At 37.8% G+C, this 21,123-nt stretch overlaps 2 protein-coding genes across 15 annotated transcripts in view; one reads left to right on the top strand and one right to left on the bottom strand.

Moving 5' to 3' along the window:
* The window catches only part of rg (A kinase anchor protein rugose), a 1,179,223-nt gene that overhangs the window by 595,274 nt on the left and 562,826 nt on the right, over window positions 1-21,123 (top strand). For 10 of the 13 annotated variants that reach the window (XM_083144766.1, XM_083144776.1, XM_083109897.1 and 7 more), the window contains exon 3: window positions 13,459-13,527. The exons of the other annotated variants lie outside the window; for them this stretch is intronic. In XM_083144766.1, coding sequence (XP_083000892.1) covers window positions 13,459-13,527 — 69 coding nt within the window. The remainder of the gene's footprint in view (window positions 1-13,458; window positions 13,528-21,123) is intronic. 13 annotated transcript variants of the gene reach the window in all.
* Window positions 849-20,040, bottom strand: LOC145977708 (uncharacterized). Of its 2 annotated transcripts, XM_083109937.1 has the most exons (7): window positions 19,717-20,040; window positions 13,147-13,307; window positions 10,112-10,268; window positions 7,719-7,785; window positions 5,464-5,677; window positions 3,193-3,388; window positions 849-1,442 (listed from the first exon to the last, which is right to left on the bottom strand). In XM_083109937.1, exons 2-7 carry the CDS (start codon window positions 13,240-13,242, stop codon window positions 1,171-1,173), a joined length of 1,002 nt encoding a protein of 333 aa, XP_082966063.1. In that variant the 5' UTR covers window positions 13,243-13,307; window positions 19,717-20,040; the 3' UTR covers window positions 849-1,170. The 2 variants fall into 2 exon arrangements, with proteins under 2 accessions (XP_082966063.1, XP_082966072.1); XM_083109946.1 differs by lacking the exon at window positions 3,193-3,388 and having other exon boundaries at window positions 1,237-1,442.

Below are 21,123 nucleotides of genomic sequence, written 5' to 3' on the forward strand. Positions count from 1 at the left end.
GGCGAAGTACAGGTCACTTCCTCAATGCACGTCTGAAAGAGCAGAGGGTGATAAAAGCAAAACGCCTCCTACAGCGTTACGCCAACAATGGCCACAGGAAAATTATTTTCACAGATGAAAAGATATTCAACATTGAGGAAACTTTCAATCGCCAAAATGACCAGGTGTATGCGTCAACATCCCACGAAGCTCGGGAGAAAGCCCCGAAGATCCAGAGGGGTCATCATCCAGCCTCAGTCATGGTTTGGTGGGGCGTGGCGTATGATGGCACCACCAAGCTGCATTTTTGTGAAAAAGGGGTGAAAACGTCAGCCAGAGTGTACGAAAATACTGTGTTGAACTCTGTTGTGAAGCCTTTGAGTGACACTTTGTTCAGGAACCAACATTGGACCTTCCAACAGGATTCCGCACCAGCCCATAAGGCACACTCTACCCAGGAGTGGCTCAAGAGCAATGTCCCGGACTTCATTGCTCCAGCTGATTGGCCTGCTAGCAGCCCTGACCTCAACCCGTTAGACTACAAATTGTGGTCAGTGCTTGAGGGCATGGTCTGTACGAGGAGGCATGCCAATATTGACAGTCTGAAACGGTCCCTGGTGAAGGCAGTGGCGACTTTCCCTACGGAGACAGTGCGTAATGCTGTAGATGAGTGGCCGCAGAGACTTCAGGCCTGTGTGAAGGCCAAAGGCGGCCATTTTGAAAAATGATTGGTGTTATGTGTTCGTTAGACCTGTAAGTAACCTATACAATCAGGACATTAAAGTATCTTTAACACTTTCGTCATAATTCACTTTCATAGTTGTGTCAGTATTTATGATATGACTAGGTAAATATTGAAGGTTAGTTGGAGGATCTTTGTTTTTAAAGATATCAACTTTTCAAATATGGTGGAATTTACAAAAAACACCAAATGAGAACTGTTTGTCATAGGGGGTTGTTCGATTTATTCCAGACCAAAAAACAGGAAGGACTCTCACAAGTAAAATGTTGGTAGCCCACCTTCATGCAAGTGCAATTAGATCATTTCAAACCCAGATATAATAGATGGCATGCTCTTCAAATCATACTACATTCTCTTGATGTAAAAACAGATATTTTAACAGTATACATTTACATTTTTTAAAACATACGTAACATACTATGCAAATATACAACTAGCATGGTGCACTGTTATTTACAAGCAGAAATGCTTTGCACATTATCACACATGTCCAAATCACTGGGTGCTTGCCCTAACTCGCTGGGTGCTCTGCCAAGGTCACCAGCAGATTTAGTCTCTGCAACCAAATGATGTAAAAGGGAAGTCTTATTGTCTTCAATGTCCTTTATTTGCGATAATTGTGCTTTTTTTCTCATTGTTGTACGACAGTCTTTGCATTTTTGCGCCATCTTGGCTCTGATTTGGAGGATACTTGTGCCAGGGAATCTCTGCTGGGTGTGCCCTGAAATAACAATTTCAGTTGCATGTCATAATTATTAAGTAATTTTTTAGTGAATACACTATTCATGTTAGAAGAATAGAAGAAAAAGTTCAGAATGTTTTTCAGAAACATATGCAGGAACAAATTACTACAATTGATTATAGAAAGCACGTAGATTTATGACTTGCAATATTTTGCTATTGCTTGCATGTGATGCAAAAAACGTGTCACTTCTTTTTCCTTAAAAAACAAACAAAAAAACCTGCAGTTCTGGGCTACAAACTCTGAATTATAAACAGAAATACAATAATAAAAATATTTCATTTGGAAATTTGATGCTGTAACTACCCATTATGCAGTTTTGTTAACTTAAGTTTATGCATGTTCGTGTGAGAGAGAACGAGGGGGGGGGAAGGGAAATAAACTTGGTAAAGTTCATCAATACTCAATTTGATTTATCTTCATGCAAAATTTAAATTTAGCGTATGCTTAATATTTAAAGGAGCAATTAAATTTAGTTCAAGGTAACTGCAAGTTTGCTATGCCAAAGCAAAATAATACTGATAAAAGAGTAAATACCTAAATAGTATCAACAATTCACAACTTACGTGAGTGAGTATAAATTTATCCAAACTACGTTTCAGAGGTCAATACTTCCTCCTTCTTCAGGTCCACATGAATATCTAGACACCAGCCATGGTGTCACGTAAAAAGTGTTATATAGGGATATAGGTTGAAGGCTAGGGTAGCGGTGGAAGAACGTGAATTTTCATTGGATTGGTGAAATGAGAGTTGAGGGGAATCAGTCCCATGGAGGTGAGGTAACCTTCAACTGTGTGTACGGAGACTGTTTCCCACACGCTTATCCTCACAGCTGGATTGGATTCCTGAGCCACTGCAGTGGACCTGCTTTTAACCTTTCAGTATTTTAATATGGGCTTTTTAGGAACACAGGAACTTTTACTTTGTCAGAGTGGAGGATTCTTATACGTGTTTTTTTACCCTAGCCTTCAACCTGAAGAAGGAGGAAGTATTGACCTCCGAAACGTAGTTTGGATAAATTTATACTCACTCACGTAGGTTGTGAATTTTTGATACTATTTAGGTATTTACTCTTTTTTATTTGATAGTGAGTAATACACACTTGATCATTATGTTAACATAATACTGTTAGCACATTTGTTCACTTAATAATTTTTAGAACTACCACTTTAATTGGATGATTTAGCTTACCAGTTACAAGCCTCACAATTCTAGTTTTGATATATTTAATGTGATTTTATGTACAAACCACTTGTAATAAACTTATCCTCAAGGTGTGCATGTGTGTCAGTGGCGTATTCTCCCATGTTATCTGGTTTACCGTATAGAAATTGCCACAAAATTTGAAGTTGTCGGACTTCTGTTTTTGTCTTATTTACATGCCTTCATCGGCGTTTTATTTCTATTATATGTAATTAATATATAATAAATATGTACAATAAATAAGAATTGTTGCGGTAAACCAGGTCAAATTTTCAGAATACGCCACTGATGTGTGTGTGTGTTATTTAATGCTATGGACAGCTAATATCCAGGTGTCTATATATGTTATAAAATTGCAACATTGCAATGAGATACATATTTTCTTTATATGCATGGAATTGCGCTATGCTTCAAGTTATTAATTCTGGCAAAAATATTTTATTCCCCTCTCTCAATGCTCTTGTATGATTGACTGAATGATTTAGATACACATACATATCTACCTCATACGTAGATCTGTACTTACGTATGACTAGAGATGTTCTCTGTGGGTCAAGCTGTTGTGTTGTGACTCCTTTAGTAGTTTTTCCAGTGACTGATGACGTTGCCATCTCATCACGCGTAAATAACGCTGCCATTAAGTGGCATATTAGACGAGTGTATGTGGTAGCCTCATTGACATAGCGAATTTCATCATCGGTCAGGTAATCACTCAGAGTTGGCTGGAATATGGACAATTCCAATTTTATATTATTGTAAAGAGTAGATATATATTGCAATACATCATTAACATACAGTTTATGTTTATAATTTATTATTTTGTTCGTTGGTGCATCTTAAACACTGCAAGAAAACTTTAATGAATTTGATATTAACAAAAAATATTCTGTGTTTATTGATCATTTCTCTAAATTGTAGGATTCATTAGTACGGGGTTCAATTTAATGTGTTTATTTTAGGTTGCTGAACATAATATCTTACACAAGAACTTTAGAAGGCAAGGCTAACCACATAGGTTTTCATGGGTGATACGTAATCAGTGCATCAACTCATATCACTATGGTTGCCCTGGTTTTCTAAACAACAATGTGCTTTGTCTTTAAAGTAGATTGCCATAATGATACTAGATCCAATGAAATGCTGAGTCAAAACACAAAAAATTTTAGTTCCTGTAATAAATTGAGTCTGATATAATTTCTGCCAAAGTTGACATTGTTAATTATTAGTTTCTTGCAAAGCTCCATATAAGTTTTAACCCATTTTTAATTATTTCAACAAAGATGCTTTATTTACATCTGTGAGTTACTTGGAGCATTGAGAGAGAGAGAGAGAAAATAATGGATAAAAATATTACTCATTTTCAACAAATGAAATTTTTTCATTGACAAGTCTTCCGCTTTTACAAAATGCTATTGCCATGGTTGTTTCCTGTCAGAACTCTGTTGAATATTTTTTTTAAAAAAAATGTAAATTTCATGAATATATATTGAGTTGTCTCTCTGTTGAATACTAATGGACATTTGTCTACTTATAGCTGTATTTTTTATTTGTATTTTCTTTACTTTGCATCACTTTTCCACCACTTTTGGCAAATCACGATGATGATGATGAATGGTGATTAAGTGAAATTATCAAGTGACACTGACAGAGGAACATCCATACCAGCCAGGACTCAAACTGGGAAACTTATGTGTTGAAATTGTTAATTTGATTGCTCAAAGTGTTATACAACTTAATATCAAACTCAGGATGTTTTGTTTCTTAACATTTATTATTTCAAGGTTATATTTTATTCCAGAAATATGCCTTCATTATATAGATATGTTTTATTTTACAAGCTTCAGAACTAATTACGTTGAAATTTGTACGCATCTGTGCATGAATGGAGAATTGATGAAGATGGAGGAAAAGTGGGTCTTCATGTACAAAGGGGCCTCCACTGGAGGCAATTTGCTTTGAAAAGAGCCACAAAATGTTTTTAAAAGAAGTTATATTTCAAATGTGGTGAAAATATACAAATAATTTGACATAGCTTGGCCTAAAAGTTATCGCATGTGGGGAGCTGCGTTTCATGTGTTCTCAGTGATTTATCTCTGATATAGATAAATGTCAAGTATCACAGAAATTATTGGGGAGATGATATGGACTATCCCATTAATTTCCTATTCTTGACTGGATTTTATTTTTTAAAGGAAGCATTCTGCAAGCAGTTGTATTTGTATTTTTCTGGATCTTATGTGGGAGAAGATATAACACACACACACACACACACACATGCACTAGAGCATCATGACTGGTAGAAATAGAATTCACGAAGAGCATCAACCTTAGAGTGAAAATCAGTTATTTTCCTCTCCAAGTGTTACAGACTGAAGAAAAAACTATTGTCTATTGCTATTTTTGAGCTTTTTAATAACTATGTTTTCTTAACAAAGATAAACCTACATATTTGTTTTGAAAATTATACTGCTTAAGTTGTAAAATCACAATTACTAAGAGAGCCTAGAAGTTCCAATTTTCCCTTGCTTTACATGTCTCATAATTTAAGTGTGCTGTGTTTTCTTCTGTGTTCTTATTCTTTGACATGTAAGACAAACATGTCATGTTAAGTACATGGTGTTAGAAGCTATTTATGTGATTGCCTCATAATGTTGCTTGCAGTTACATGTTACATGCTTGCTATCTAAAGATTGGTATATTTCATGAATGCCTGTTATATTGACTTGTGGTTGGAGTATGGAAAGCATTCCTATCTCAAAGTAGGTGTTGTTTGCGGTGAACTAGCATTTTCACTCACCCCTTCATCAGCATGCGCCAGTTGAGCTGCACACACTGTACTAGGCACGTGAAAGTGTGAAGAACCATGAGCTCCACTTGCACCAAATTGTGCTGCAGGGAAGAATTCTGAACTTGTACCTTGTTGACCCAAGGAACCTGCTTCTTGTCCTTGCCCTGCAGATGATACCAGTGACATGTCTGTTGCACTGTAGTAACTTCTTGTAGATTGGCACCTGCAAATGAATATAATCGGTTACACAAAGCATCAGTCTGCATTTCTGTTTTCTGTTCTGTAACAAAGCATTTTTCACGTATGTAGCAAAAGATATTAAGGGTACTTCATAACAAAAGTTTTACACCAGAACAAAACAGTACATTGATAACCAAAGTGTTCCAAGCAGTTTATTGTTGGGTGCATTAAATCTTTTTGCCGTTGCCACTGTTGCCTGGCTTTCTAGATCTAGTCCGCTACATATTTAACAAGTAGCTGCAAAATTGACCTCATGATGGTGATTGAACAGCAAAATTTTTATTTCCCACTTAGGATCAAACGTTGGACCTCTCACTAAAATGAAAATGTGCTAACCATTTGTTAACATGGGAGCTCATAATAAGTAATGTTTTTGAATCCAAATTATTTTAAACAAGGTTTTTTTAAAGTCATCAATTAAGGTTTCAAATATTTTCACTATTAGGAATTAACTATTTTGAAAATGAATATTTTTTCTGCCTTTTATTACTTAACAGTATATGGTCAGAAACCTCACTTTGTACAAGTTAAGTGCCTTCTTTCAAATATCTTGCTACTTAAAGAAAGATTTAAATGATGTAAGGCAAATCTTATGTCAAAAAGTATTTATAATATGCACTGTGAGTACTAGAATGCTTTAAAAGGTGTACATAATGTACTACTTGTTTGGGTATTCAATATAGATGTACAGACTGATATAAAAACATGCAAGCTTAATTTAGCTCTTCCTATTAACCATGGATCACTCATGATTATAGTTGTCATGGGATATAACTCATATATTAGATTTTCTAACCAAAGTTATTTTTATGTTTATTACTTTATATTTGTAAAGAAATGCAAACATAAACCTGATTATTTTCATACTTTTCCTAAAATAATATGATGACAAATTATGTGAATTTGATGCAGAAATTTTAGCAATAAAATGCAGAATCGGACAGGACTTGAACTCGATTCCTGGTCAAGCCTGCAATTTTCACTAAAATTTCTACATAATACAGCTTTTGTGTGTCAAATTGTAAGTTAAATTTGATGTAATTCAAATACAAAGAAAAATAGTGTATTCGAAAAATCTTAAAAAAGAAAACAACTTACAATCATTAACATTCAGAGTCAAAATTAAAAGGATATCTTTAGGCCTAAATATCACTTCCTTTTTTGATATCTTTATCACTATGTTTCTTGCCCTAATGAGTAACAACTTCAAGGTGGACAGAGATCTCACACCAGCACAGTAGAACTTGTGCCATTAGAAACCATCTACACAACAAAAAACAACTATCAACAAGCTTGATTCAACTATCAATATTCCTTATTATTATTATTATTACTTATTATTAAAGTTAACGAGTTTAGATGTGGAAGGGGGGATTGCTAGCACATCATCTCAATATCCTCAACAACACTCAAGATGTAACAACAAAAATTCAGGTTGTTAGATCCTGTGTGAGCAATCATTGAGTTAGACAGTTATTTGGAACCTGTAGCGCAATGCAGGGGTATTACGTCTTATATTAAAATGTATGTTCCCTCCGAATATTTTGAAGCGATTCCAAGCTACGCCACTGTTTGCAACATCTGATTGCTTGTTGTAATTACTATATATTTTTTTCTAGATACATATTATTGATTCTTTGAGCTTTTTCTTATCAGGTGTGCCTCAAAATGTAAAGGTTGTGCATGTTTTGTGCATATTTCGAGATACGACTGTACCATGCATAAAATCTAATATAACACACACACACATGTGCACATGTACACAAGAAGAGTTATATTGTCAAGAATTGAAATGCTAAGCAAGTAGAAGCAGTGAAAGAACACTTCCAATGGAGGTTCAGGTTTTTATAGTTCTTGACTTGTTGTACATTTTAGGAACCATTTTCATGACAGTATAGCCATTGTCAGATTGAAAAGTCTTAACTGGATATGGGTTGAGGAAACTAAACCCTTTCTTTATTACTCACGTTGCAATTGTACCACATATAAATGCAATCTGAACAATTGTTCAGAGATGTACTAACCTCCCGAGATCAGCGAGGCTTCTTCTTACTGTGTCCTCCACCGTCCTTGTCAGTCTTTCTCCCAGTCCTGTATAATTAAAGAAATAGTTATGTATAACGTTTTGAATATGTTTATTATGACTGCTTTGTTAGTGACTTAATTTCCTGTTTTTGTTCTATACTCGTACCTTATTTCATTGCTTGTATTCAGAGTTTATTTGAAATTGATTTTGTAGCAGTCCAACTACACTGCATTTACTTATGTTTGTGAATGTGAAAAATTTTGTAATAAGATCTATATCATGACATATTAGGGGCATCCAGAAAGTAAGTTTCCCTGAGGTCGTGCACAAAAAGTACACCTTATTTCATTCAATGGTTTATTGCCACAGATACAGCACTTGTCCAGTTACTTTCAACATAATTCCCGCCGGAATTCAGGCACTTGTCATAGCGTGGGACCAACTTCTGTATACCTGCGTCGTAGAAGTCCACCACCTGGGTGCCGAACCACTGTGTGACAGCCATCTGAACCTCTTCGTCGCTGTGAAAATGTTTACCAGACAGAAACTTTTTCAGGTGCAAGAACAGGTGGTAATCACTGGGAGCGAGATCCGGGCTGTACGATGGATGATCGAAAACCTCCCAACCGAACCTGTCCAGAAGGGCTGCCGTGCGCCTAGCCATATGCGGCTTCGCTTTGTCATGCAGCAAGATCACCCTGGCACTGAGCTTACCTCGTCGGTTCAATGTCCCCAGTGTTTCACAGTAACGGTTAGCGTTCACAGTCTCACCTCTGGGCAGAAACTCGATGAGCAGAATGCCTTGTCTGTCCCAGAACACCGTGCACATCACTTTTCGCATTGACACAGTCTGTTTGAACTTCGTCCTGCATGGAGCTCCAATGTGACGCCAATGCATGGACCATGGACTGCTGCTTGCTTTCTGGGGTGCTGTATGCAACCCACGTTTCATCCCCTGTGATGATCCGATTGAGAAAATCGTCATCATCATGGTAACGCTGCAGAAATGTCAGTGCCGTGCCCATGCATTTTCCTTTGTGTTCGGGAGTCACGTGTTTCGGCACTCACCGGGCACACAATTTCCAGAACAAGAAGCATTTGGCAACAATGTCGTGCAACAATGACCGAGAAATCTGCGGGAAATGGCTGCTGAGTTCCGTGATCGTGAGGCGACGATCCTCCAATATGCGCTGCTGCACCTGCTCGTCCATAACGGCTGATGGCCTCCCACTGCGCTCGTTGTCATGCACGTTTTGCCGGCCTTCAATAAATATCCTGCACCAACGACGCACCATCTGCTTGCTCATGACGTCTGGCCCATACACCTGGCACAGCTGACGATGAATTTCGATCGGCTGTATGTTTTGTGCGTTCAAGAACTTGATCACTGAACGAACCTCGCACGCGGCGGGAGATGGAATAAGAGCCACCATGTTTCATCGCTGCCGCGACGCTACTGAGGACTTTCGGGAGGTGCCTTCTGGGACATTCACTAGCCAGGGCATGTGCCTCTCACGCATGCGCAAAACCGGTTTCAATACACATGGCCTGCCACCTGTGGGCGAGTAGGAAACTTACTTTCTGGATGCGCCTAATACAAAGTAAGTTAATGATAAAAACTCATGTTGTGAGATACATCATGCCATCATGAGTGAAAATTGCATATGGTTGTAATGCATACATTTGATCATAGTGATAGACAATCATTTAAGAATTGCTGACCTCCATGGCAGAGTGGTTTGCACACCATGCTATGATGCCAGGAGTCCTGGGTTTGAATCCCAGCCTGGGCTTGGGTGTTTTTTGTGTATCTCTCTTCATCATATCATCACTCATCCTCATCTTTCTTCTCAGTTAGTGAAAAGTGGCAGAAGAGCAAAGTAAAAGAAACAAAATCAATCAATAAATGTTTCTCCCATTCCCTACGTAGATGGTGTATAACTCGTATTTTGTGATTTTCAGAATAATCCCTAGAACTATATAATTATTGTGATTGTGAAATCACACCTACATGAAAACACAAATAGATTACTTTTTTACATAAGCATGTGCCTAACATTAAAACAGTAGTGAGAAATGTATTACCACAAAACTCACAAGAATAATTATCAAAATATCATTAGCACACTAGAATAAATGTGCAATATGTGAAACTTCATGTCGAAAAGAAAGGATAGTCGAAAAGAAAGAATTACGGTATGAATAAAGTTAATGGTATGATGCATGAACTTGGTGATTCTACCACTAATGACAACCATTGAACAAATATAATGCTCAAACACTGACCAACACTATGAAAATTACTAATGTGATATTACCAATCCATGAACCTTTTTTTTACAATTGTTATTACTTTAAATTAAATATAGTATGACAGGAAGTTAAACATACCTTTCTGTAATTCCATATTTCTCTCTTGTAATTGCGTGATAACTGATCTTGCATTTTGAAGTTGTGCAGTAAGTGTTTGAACCCTTTGGACAAGTTCTTCATGTGAAAGTTTGTGGATTTCACTCAAGTCTTCAGCCATATCATGTGACCTTCGTACCTTTGGAGCAGGAAAATAATTTTGCATAATTTGTGCATGTACTCATTGAAAAAAAAATGAAAAGGTTTCAGCAGTGTATAATTTAGCAAATTTTGATCATGTAGTAATGAAATGCCCATTATCATAGAGGAAATTTTGATGTGTGAAGTGTTATTCTGTTCTGTCTTGAGTAGCCTCTTACTCTGTGAATGGTGACTCTTACAGCAGATGCGATATATGTTCTGCAGTTCACCAAAAGTGGAAAATAATAGCTATAGAAAGAAAGAATACTTACACAGAGGAAATAATACAAGGTGCATGGATCTGTGGATAATGTGGGGTTTCACCCAGTGAACTGTAAAATAGCAAAAGTAGCATTTTCCACCTGCTTCTATCCATGTTATGATATGCATCACAAAGGAAGTTGAAATTTTATAAAACTGAACTGCTGCAAAGCATGAACCTTTGGGATGGATGTAAATTTATAAATTCTTTGTCATCTTCATATCCCGTTATCCTGTGTAAACAGCAGACATATTTGACAAAATTCTTGTTTTTAACTACTTGAAAGCAGTATAATTCCTGCCATATCTGGGGGGGGGGGGTAACAAAAAATACTCAATTTCCGGTATAACAAGAACCCATTTATATTTGAGCTTGGCGGTTTCCGATTCCTTTTAATATATGCCAAGGATTTTCTATTAGGTATTGTTTTAATCTGCACAAGTCTGATCTACATCTGAAACTATAGGGGTAGTTCTGTGACCATTATTCGAAGTGTAACTTTATGGAAATTATACTAGCATTGTACACAATCATTGGCACAGACATAACGAGAATGAGAGGAATTAAATTACAGACCGAATATGCACATGTAATAATACACAGTATCTGTATTGACAACTAGTTCACAAACACCCATAGTTTGAATTCTTAGTGTATTTTCCACCTTTGCACAAAGTAGACTTAAACAAAAGCTTGTTCAATTTATTACTTCCAGCTCACAATTGCATACACAATCAACCAAACACCAATTGCGAGTTTTAATAAAGTAATTGATGTCTTCCACAGCATGATATGTGATGGGTAGATCAGGAGGATCTCCCCCTCCACCCCTAATGGTTCCTAAATGTTGGTACTTTGTGGAGAAAGTGGGTATATATATAAAATTTTCAAATACCATGCTGATCTCCAATATGCTAAAAGCAGTAAAACCCTGATTTTAAACCATTTACAATATGATTTTTAATCTTTTTCTGTGGAAGGAACATTCCTTCCTTTATTCAAGACACTTTATTTGATGGCAAGTAAATAGTGATGTTACAAATAATGTACTAGTTAATGTTATTTTGTTGTAATCAAAGTGTCCTAGGTCCAATTCCAACAGGGATACATTTTTGTTGTTACGATCTCACTTTAAACTCTATCAGGGTACTACGAATTCCAGGAATCATGTGTGAATTATTGGCTCCGGGAATTCTGCATGAATTTTTCTCCGTAGACGTGAGAAATTGAAACTTTTATTAATCAAAATCCCATTGAATTTGTACATATTTATAAATGCCCTGTGGCAATTATTTCACAGTTTAGGTTTTATTTTTGCCGAGAATGGAAAATAAGCTGCGTGGAAAAAAAACACAGAAGTCTCTCAACTATTTTAATTTGTTAGTGTCCTTTGCAGAACATATGACAGACTGAAGATAAAGAAATCTTGAAGTTGATTAGGTACATTTGAGTTTGAAATTCTTACGCAATCAACAATTTTTCGTAAATTTGTATATCCTGTAACCTTTGTGACTCGTGCTTTTAGATATATTTTGAGTCTGACCGTGTGAAATGACACCTTAAATGGAATATTTTAAATGTATATACCATTTAATTGAATTAAATTAGAATTTTTGGATACATTGAATCACACAGACCCTTCACATTGTTAATATATTTGTGTGTGTGGGTTGTGAGATGCGGTAATACTTAAGGTTGAAATGGAGAAAACACTTGCTTGTTCCCTTGAATTTTTGGAATGTTCGACTTGAAAACTGGGAATTACACTTGAATTTTATCATGGTCCTAGAGTGGCCTTCCTGTCTATCCAAATAGCCTGCATAGGGATGGGATGATTGGGGGGAGGGGATGCCTTGAATTTGGGGAATAAGAACTGTATTCCATCTCACGGGAGGGGATGCCTTGATGCAAGTTCAGTTGGAGAAATATAAACTGTATTCCATCTCACTGTTTTACGAACTCTGTATTGATGCATGCAAATTAGGGGGGGATTCATATCAAGGTTGGGTCTGGACCCACAAAATCCCTTTCCTGTGAACATTTAATGTAATTTTAGACATAATTATATACATGTCATACCCTCTCATGTGGAAATGGAATTCCTATTTACTCCAAGTAAAGTCAAATCTACACAAAATTCATAGCTCTTCTAAAATAAAACTTTCACAACACACACACTTGTGAATTGAATGCACATATGTTTGCCACTATTGAATTGCATATGAGACATGGTTGGCCCAAAATAAGAATAATGCCCCTCATTGCTCAGAACTTCATCGGTTTGAAAAAGTTTCATTCTTTTTAAAATAGTATAATATTGTTAATTAAGATATATATATGCACTAAATTTCTAAAGAAAATATTAGGGAAGGCAACGTTCCCCCTTGTCCTTCACATGTTCGCCTGTGATAGCCTGTTTGTGCATAGAGTGAACTTTAACTTTACAAATAAATAATGCTAGTAATCTTAATTCTGAAAAATTAGGTAACTTGCTAAGAAACTTTATTCAGTGCTTCTCAATGTGACATAAAAATATAGAAAGAAATATATTTTTTCTTCAAAAGAAGGGACTGGGAGATGCAGAATACTGAAGTTTGTAGAAGCAACAACTTACTCTTTTCCTCAAAGAGGATGCATCTACTGGAGCATCCCAGTATCCAAGAAAATCTCGAAGACCCCAGGTTGCTTGGTGGTTCTGATCTCCTGCCATTAAGCTTGTTTTAAATGCTTTCGCTTTGTATGCTTCAACATTGGTGTGGAAGAGAAGTTGCTTTCCTAAAATTGAAGGAAAAAAAGAAACAATTATTCAGCACTACTATGATGTAAAGCCAATGATAATTATATACAGGGTGATATTTGTAGGGAGGTCGAAGGTGAATTATTTTCTATATCTGAGTAACACTGTTTTCAATTGTGGTACTTTTAGTGTCCGGGAGGGGACAGGACAACAGGAGCGCTTCATCTAGGCCCTGGGCATAAGGAAGTCCCATGTCAGGCGAGTTGTGTACAGTAAATTATGTAGAAAATATATTTACAATAGAGTTAATATTTAGGAATTTGCACAGCAGAGTAAATTTGAGGGGAGGAAGCAGAACATGAATCTCAGGTCCCAGGCGGTTAACAAAATGTCCTTGTAAATTTTAATAAACCTTAAATTTTAGGGTAATAAATGCCTTCCCTTGTTTTCCGCCCCAAGTTACGCCTGTGGACTTGCAAAAACAAGATAAACAACAAGAGATACTATATGCTTAAATTGCAACTTTCCGAAATCTCTCAGTAAGCAAAGTACTGCATTAATATATTACTCTAAAAACATTGATATTAATAGCGAACAGTTCTTCCGTAATGATTTGTGGAATAATGCCACTATATGGAAACATTTGTGTACAAAAACATGTCATTCAGTCCAGCGTTTGAGATAGAAAGGAAATGCTTGAATTTTGGTTACATGCCTCGATCGCACCTAAGAAGCGTAGTATTTGGAAGGAAAAAAAACAGTGGGGAGAAATTTCAGTAACTACTCTTTAAGATTCGGCGTTATATACATATTATATTTTTCAGCATTAATATAGAGTTCCTCTCCAGTGCCAAAAAAGAGGGAAGAATACCCTTCCCTTTCAATTACCACCCTGCACCTAAACCCTTGCAGGAAGATGTTGAAAAGAGAACCAAAAGCCATGCGCCTTTTCGGTCTTCTATACAGATTTAGCGAAATTCAAAACCCATCATCTCTTGCTTTATTCTTTAAATCTTTCATCTCGCCCATCCTCGAATACTGTTCCCCAATTTGGGCGATGGCCTCAAAAACCAATCTCACCAGAATAGATTCTGTTCTCAGTTTCTTTCTTGCAATTGTTCGCCATAGAATACCTTCCTTTCGACATGTATCCAAATCAGACACCATGGCTGCTCTGAATATTCACACTCCATCCTTTCGTCGTGTCTAGCTGACATGAAATTTTTATACAAGATAATAAATGGCAAAATCAGAACAGATCTCCTAATCAGTGAATTCACACTTAGGGTACCCCAAAAGCTAACGCGCAACCTGCAACTCTTCCACAACCCAAGCACTAGGCTATCCCTTCTACAACGCTCCTTGTTTTACAGGCTCCCAGAAATCTACAACAAACTTCCCCTGAATGTAGATATTTTCCTTCCAGAACGTAATTTTTGTATATTACTGACGAAGAACATGTAAATCTATCCCATCTTGTTATTGTTTTTATCTTTTGTTATTTTTTGTTTCTACTTTATGATGTTTCAGTGTAAAATAGCCAAATAAGACTGTATCTGAAACTCTGAGTAAATAAATAAATAAATAAATTTTAGTGATGATAGTACTGCCCGACCGCGGAAAACATATCTGACTTGAGTGGACGAATCTAAAAACAAAAGTGAATGCAGGCGGAACTACGTCGCGGGCTCGGGATGAGTATTTTGTTTGTATACGTTCGGTTGTTTGTTATTGTCAGCTTTATACTACGACAAAGTTACTAGGTTTCAAACTTAAATAGACCGTCAACGGCGAACGATTTTCACGGCATCCGCTTCTCGTCTGCGTTTCACTGGCAGCCGTCACCCCTATTCTGCCACTACTGGACTCGTCGAGTTGGCGCATGCGCAGTTTCGTCGATGGTCACAACTAACACAGAAGGGATCGTAATGAACATACTGTATAAATATGATTTAGTACAGACGATGCTTCTTAAATAGTGGATGGACATACACTACTAGAGAGTATTAGAACTATATTTTTCACTGTTGTGTATTATTCGCAAAGTCCGTTTGAGGAAGATGGCAGCGTGCGTGGGGTGGCTATCGGTATTTTCGTGGAGCTACACCAACCGATCTTTTTTTATATATAAAAAAAAAGTACAGCATTCGCCAGAGGAGTTAACAGGAAAAGTTCAGGGGACAGAACAAACATTGGAATGCGGGTTCAAAGCGAGTGCCGAGTTTGTTTACTCTAAGCGTTATGAAGTTTACTTCATCGTGGGCCGAGAACCTCCGCCTCCTCTCTCTCTCTCTCCCTTGCTCTCTATTTTGAGGGAACATTGTTCTCAGTGGCAGTCCGAAGCCTTCGTTGGTGACTAGGAAAAGAGGGGAAAACGAGGAGAGATCCGTTTCGACTGGTGATATTGCTTCAGACAGTCGGAAGGGTAGAATCGAATGCTTTCGCTTCAGAATTTTGTAATATTGGTGGATTTAGTCTTTTAATCCTTATGTCACAGAGGATTAGATGACGTGTCCGCGACAAATAAATTATAAATGGAGGGAAGATTAAGAAATTTATTCGAAAATTGCATAATGCCTGTAATCATGTCGAAGATTGTATTTTGCATCGTTTTTGCATTCCACAATTACTACTTTACTGAAATAACAATAATGACTCCAAACAATACTCGTGTTTGTGGAAATACAGGAATGCTGTATGCAAGAGTTGGAAAGTATGCCCCCCCCCCCCCCCGGAGACCATGGAAACATTATTAATCTTGGTCAGTGTAACAAGGATTTTCAGATCGTTTTGAATGTTTTGAAACTAGTGGCTGAAATCTGACTTCCACGAGCAAAGAATCCTCCGATAACGGTTTTTTGACTGGCTCAATTGGGTGTAAGTGCCTCGATGATGTATGGAATTTTTAAGAAACTGATCAGAAATTTTCAGTAATTCCTGTAACAAGCAGCTCATGTGAGAAAACGTGAAATCAAAACTGAAGTCACGCATTCTTCACGAATGGCCCTGGTCACCAGAAGGATGTATTTATGAAAACTTTGGTGTTGTTTCTACTAAAATATGTACAGTGTGAAAGTGTATGGTATCACCCTTTCATGGATTCTCAATGCATCTTCATGTAATTTCCTGGCCTCACTGATGGCGTAGTGGTAACGTCGTCACCTTATAATCAAAGGGTCGCGGATTCGATACCCAGTGGAAGCACATAATGGTTCGGATCCCACTGTAAACTGTAGGTCCAGTCCCGATTAGCCTATGTGCAAGAAGTCAAGTTAGAACAAAAACTCAAACTCATATAATGTCCATGAAATATGTGTCTTATATCCCTATATTTTCCTTATATATGTGTGAGGGTAAGTATCTACACGTATATATTGTGTGCCTGTATATGTGTGTGTTTTACACTTTCCCTACATGATACCCAATCCACTCCCACATTAACATAACTCTGCGTCCCCCTATGTAAAAAGTGAGAATGGTTGAAAACAATATTGTATTCAAAAGAAATAAGAAAATAGGCTCAACTGAAAAGTTGCCGTGTTTTAAATAACGTTTATTTGCTTCACAGCGCACCATTATGGCCTTGTATTAAAAATATATAAACCCATGTTCCCAGATTGAATCATTGTTGTGACCAGGCCCTGATTTATATATGTGAAAGCCTGGTATTCACATCGTCGTCACTCGTGAGACCCCCCCCCCCATATCAATTTCAATTATAACTTGTCAGGTGGTTAGTTGTGAATTTACAAATTTCAAATATGTATATATATTTTTTTCATCATTTTGTGGCCATTTTTAAAACAAATATTTCCACATTGGAGGCTCCTTTACAAGTGGAAACCTTCGGCTGTAGCTCCTCTTTTAAATAAGCATACGGAAAGCAATAAGGAATTAATAAAATGCATGCGGAAACAACAACAAAAGGACTATATAAAAATATGGTATTATTATTTAGTCATTCATGCCCCCACCCTCTATGGGGAGGCACTGGCCAGGGTCAGTACAGTTTCCATCCTGTTTACAGGAATGAGAAGTCAATGTATATAAGGATAGGTGAATTTTCACAAACTGACTCACCCCCTTCATATCACAAGGGAATGCATGGGGGAAAACTTACCATTGTGACCCTGGAATGGAATTATCTCGAAAATGCGAAAGTGGGAGCAAAAAAGATCATATTTTTTAAAATTATTTTTGGTATGCAAGGAAATTATATTCCACATGTAATGTAGACCCTTTATGTTGAAGTTTAGAATGCCCAAAGTTCGATTTCAAATAAGAACAAGTTATACTTTTTCTTCTTCTGAGTCTCCACAAAATCTTGGTGATTAAATATGCCGTATTGTTATCAAAGCATCTCGATTTCGATTCCCTACACATTTTGGTAAACAGTAGGAGATTTCACAACCATGAGATAATCCTTGTATGATATGAAAAAGTATATTGGAATTCAGCAAGAAAAAATAAATGTAATGACACGCGTTTTAACACGGAAGGTACAATTTTGGAAGCCCACCACAGTGTTGGACCGGTTTTATCCTGATGGGTATGCACCCATCCTTACTCAGAAGTGAATTTGGTTGCAGAGCGTCGCGGCGCTCGAGTGCCGAATGTGATGCCATACGTCTTGGCATATAGTAAACCTGCTTTGTTTCAGCTTCAAGCATGGATACATACACGCTAGGATAAAGTCAATCATATCACGTCACGTTATGTCTGTCCCTTTGGTATACCTTATAATATATCTGCCACCTTGTAATATGAACATAATATTCGCATATATTTAAGATATACAGTCGCGATAGTTTATTCTCAACCATGCAAAGCATTCAAATGTAGTCAAATAATGTTGAAACTCAACTGTAATGTTGCCGGCCCCCGTGGCGGAGTTGTTATCACATTGCTTGCGCTACGACGCCAGGGGTCCCGGGTTCGAATCCTGGCCTGGGCATGGATGTTTGTGAGTGTCCATTCATCAATTTCATCATACCATCACTTATCCCCATCTTCGCAAATTAGCCAAATGTGGCACAAGAAGCGAAGTAAAATAAAGAAAATGAATAATTCAATCAACTGTAATGTTTTCTAAGCATTTGGACAGAAGTGTTAAAAAATGGAAAGAGCGGTGATTTATCCACAACCCAACACCCCTCCAAATTATTCACAAGAACCCAATTTATGGTAATTTTGGCGGGTTTTTTTTTGTTTTTTTTTATGGAAAATACAGGATCAACCCATAGGAGAGAGAACCGTGATGTGATCACTAATGTTTTAACGTAGATTGTAGCGTCTATAAAATGGTAGCCGATAATCAAGGGGGATAACCATATTTTTTTGGGTGGGTGTATTGGTTATCGATTTTTTTTATGCTTATAAGCAAGGCTTTGTCCAATGCGGTCTGCATGAAATTGTATTCGTCCCCTACGGTATTTAGAAGAGTCAAAGAACGAAAAAAAGATGCATTAGACATTGCATTTATTCATCTGGGAGGACGTGTTTCTCTTCCCCTCTAGAAATAAGATGCATTAGATTATTTCGCACTTGCTCGTTCGTTGTGGTCCTGCATGACGTTCCCTAGTCTGTGATCTCTCATTATAGAGACAGAGGATGCAATAGGCAATATGAACTCGAGGCTATATCAAGCTGTATCATCCGAGGCCGAGAACGACGCAGCTTGAGAGAAAACCGAGAGAATCATTCATAGCAGGAAACGATTGATTGATTTGTTGTTTTAAGTCCACTTTATGCACAGTAAGGCTAATCGGGACTGGACCTACAGTTTAAAGTGGGATCCGAACCACTTGTGCCTCCACCGGGTATCGAACCCGGGACCCCTTGATTACAATGCGACGACGCTACCACTGCGCCATCGGGGAGGCCCCAGCAGGAAACTAGAATGTTGTAGCTTCGTCTCGGCACCATTGTTATTAATATATCGTTTAAGTTAGGCAAGCAAGCAAATACTGATTTTTTTTTTTTGTCAACGTACACATATACTTTTAGTCAGCAATATTTGTTTGAATATTAACACCGATACGAGGAAACCATCAGTTTCGACGTTCAAATATTACACCGTTAGTCTGGTTGGAAACACTGACACGCCGAGTCCGCTCTTCGCTTCGTCCAAGCTCACGCAGATCACGTGATCACCCGGAGGTAGGGGAAGGGAGACAACATTTTCACAAGGACTCTCGACTCGAGCGAGAGAACTACCAGTCCGTCGTGTGTCTGCAGCACTGCGCGTACTGCCGGTGGTACGTAGAAATCAGTCCCGCATCTAACAGCCAGCCTCAACCTCCAAGCGGGAACCTCTACACAGAAACCATGCATCCGCAATCGGTTCGTCACATCAACGGAACTTATTGATCGTATTAAAGTAACGTGAAAATAGGAGAGCGAGGGAGATTCCGGTGCTTAAAATAGAATAATAAACACTGGGCTTACCTGGAAGATTAATCCACTTTAAAATGCAATTCTACAATGCAGCTGCATTAACTTATCAAGCTCGCGTATTGATTTCTTTTTTTCAATCCAAACAACGTTTTAAAGGTACGTGCTAATTTTTGGTGCCCCACTCCACTCCGTTTCGCTTATGGCGCTATTTTCCCTATCGGGTTGTCGTCTTCGTGTTGGGAAAAAGCGCCGACAAGTTCACACCATTCCTGAGCATCGAAAATGTGGAACACATGTGGTTTTCCAAGCTCAACACACGCAGTCCGAGAGAACCACACACAAGCAGATGTGAAACACATGTTACCCGTATGTGCCTCGCCCTTCTGGTGGATGTGTGCGTCTGGGTAGGGATGTCCAAAAGCTGTCTGCGCATGTGTGAATCGCGGTCTGTGTGCGTCACCGGCAGGGTTGCTAATCCAGAGCGATCGCAACCAGATCGGCGGTGTAACTTCTCTCGAGGAGCATTTAGGGGGCTGTTCCATCATCATAAGGGGGACAATTACCGTCCCTAATACGTTCACTTAGAAACTTAGTGCAGACGAATCTTATCGCCGTTATTAAACAATATTATACTCTCGTAGAATAATGAAGTATTTTCAAGCCGATGAAAGCTCAAGCAACCAAAGGGGACGAGGATTGCATTGTTTCTTATATTACATTGAAACATCGAGATGGAATGAGATTTTTCTTTCACCGACTGAACTTCCATCAAGGCTTTTGTCCCCCTCCCCCCAATGAGAGGGTCTGCGCCCGGCTATGTCCACCGTGGGCGCAATTAATGTGATTTTAATGATGCAGTTTATAAAGCTATATTTATAGTGCACACAACTGGAAATTATAATCATAAATCTGTCTTTATGCCAGATAAAACATTCAAATTCATATTTGAAAGTCTTTCCCACGTAATTCTCGGTCTCTTTTCGATTTTCAATCTTGGTCTCGAAAGGCAAGTCGCCATCTCGTCTCGAAGTGTATACTATAAACAGCATGCGAAGTCACCGCATTTTTTTTATGTTGAGATCATTCCGACGCTACGAACCCTCGGACATCGGAATTTTATCCTGAATATGTGCAACTGCACCGTACAGGCTCACACTTGGCACTAATGCATTGACTTTGCAAAATATATCACTTACCTGTAAATAATCAGGTAGATATTGGAAGAAGTAGCATACTAAAGTTTTTCTTTCTTCTTCCAAATGTCATATTAAATCTTGGGTGGTTCGGTCTCATCTCGATTTTATGCCATCTCGTCTCTGCAACATCGCTACATCACACACTGACATATATTAAGATTTTTTTTCTCAGACTTTCACATGGGAAGATTGCCTTCAAGAATAGTGAAACGTGCATTCTTACAGTGTCAGCCGCGTTATTTTGATCGATCCATCCATCTGT

Source organism: Lepisma saccharinum, chromosome 1 (assembly GCF_977018435.1).
Source record: "Lepisma saccharinum chromosome 1, izLepSacc3.1, whole genome shotgun sequence".
Taxonomy (NCBI): Eukaryota; Metazoa; Arthropoda; class Insecta; order Zygentoma; family Lepismatidae; genus Lepisma; species Lepisma saccharinum.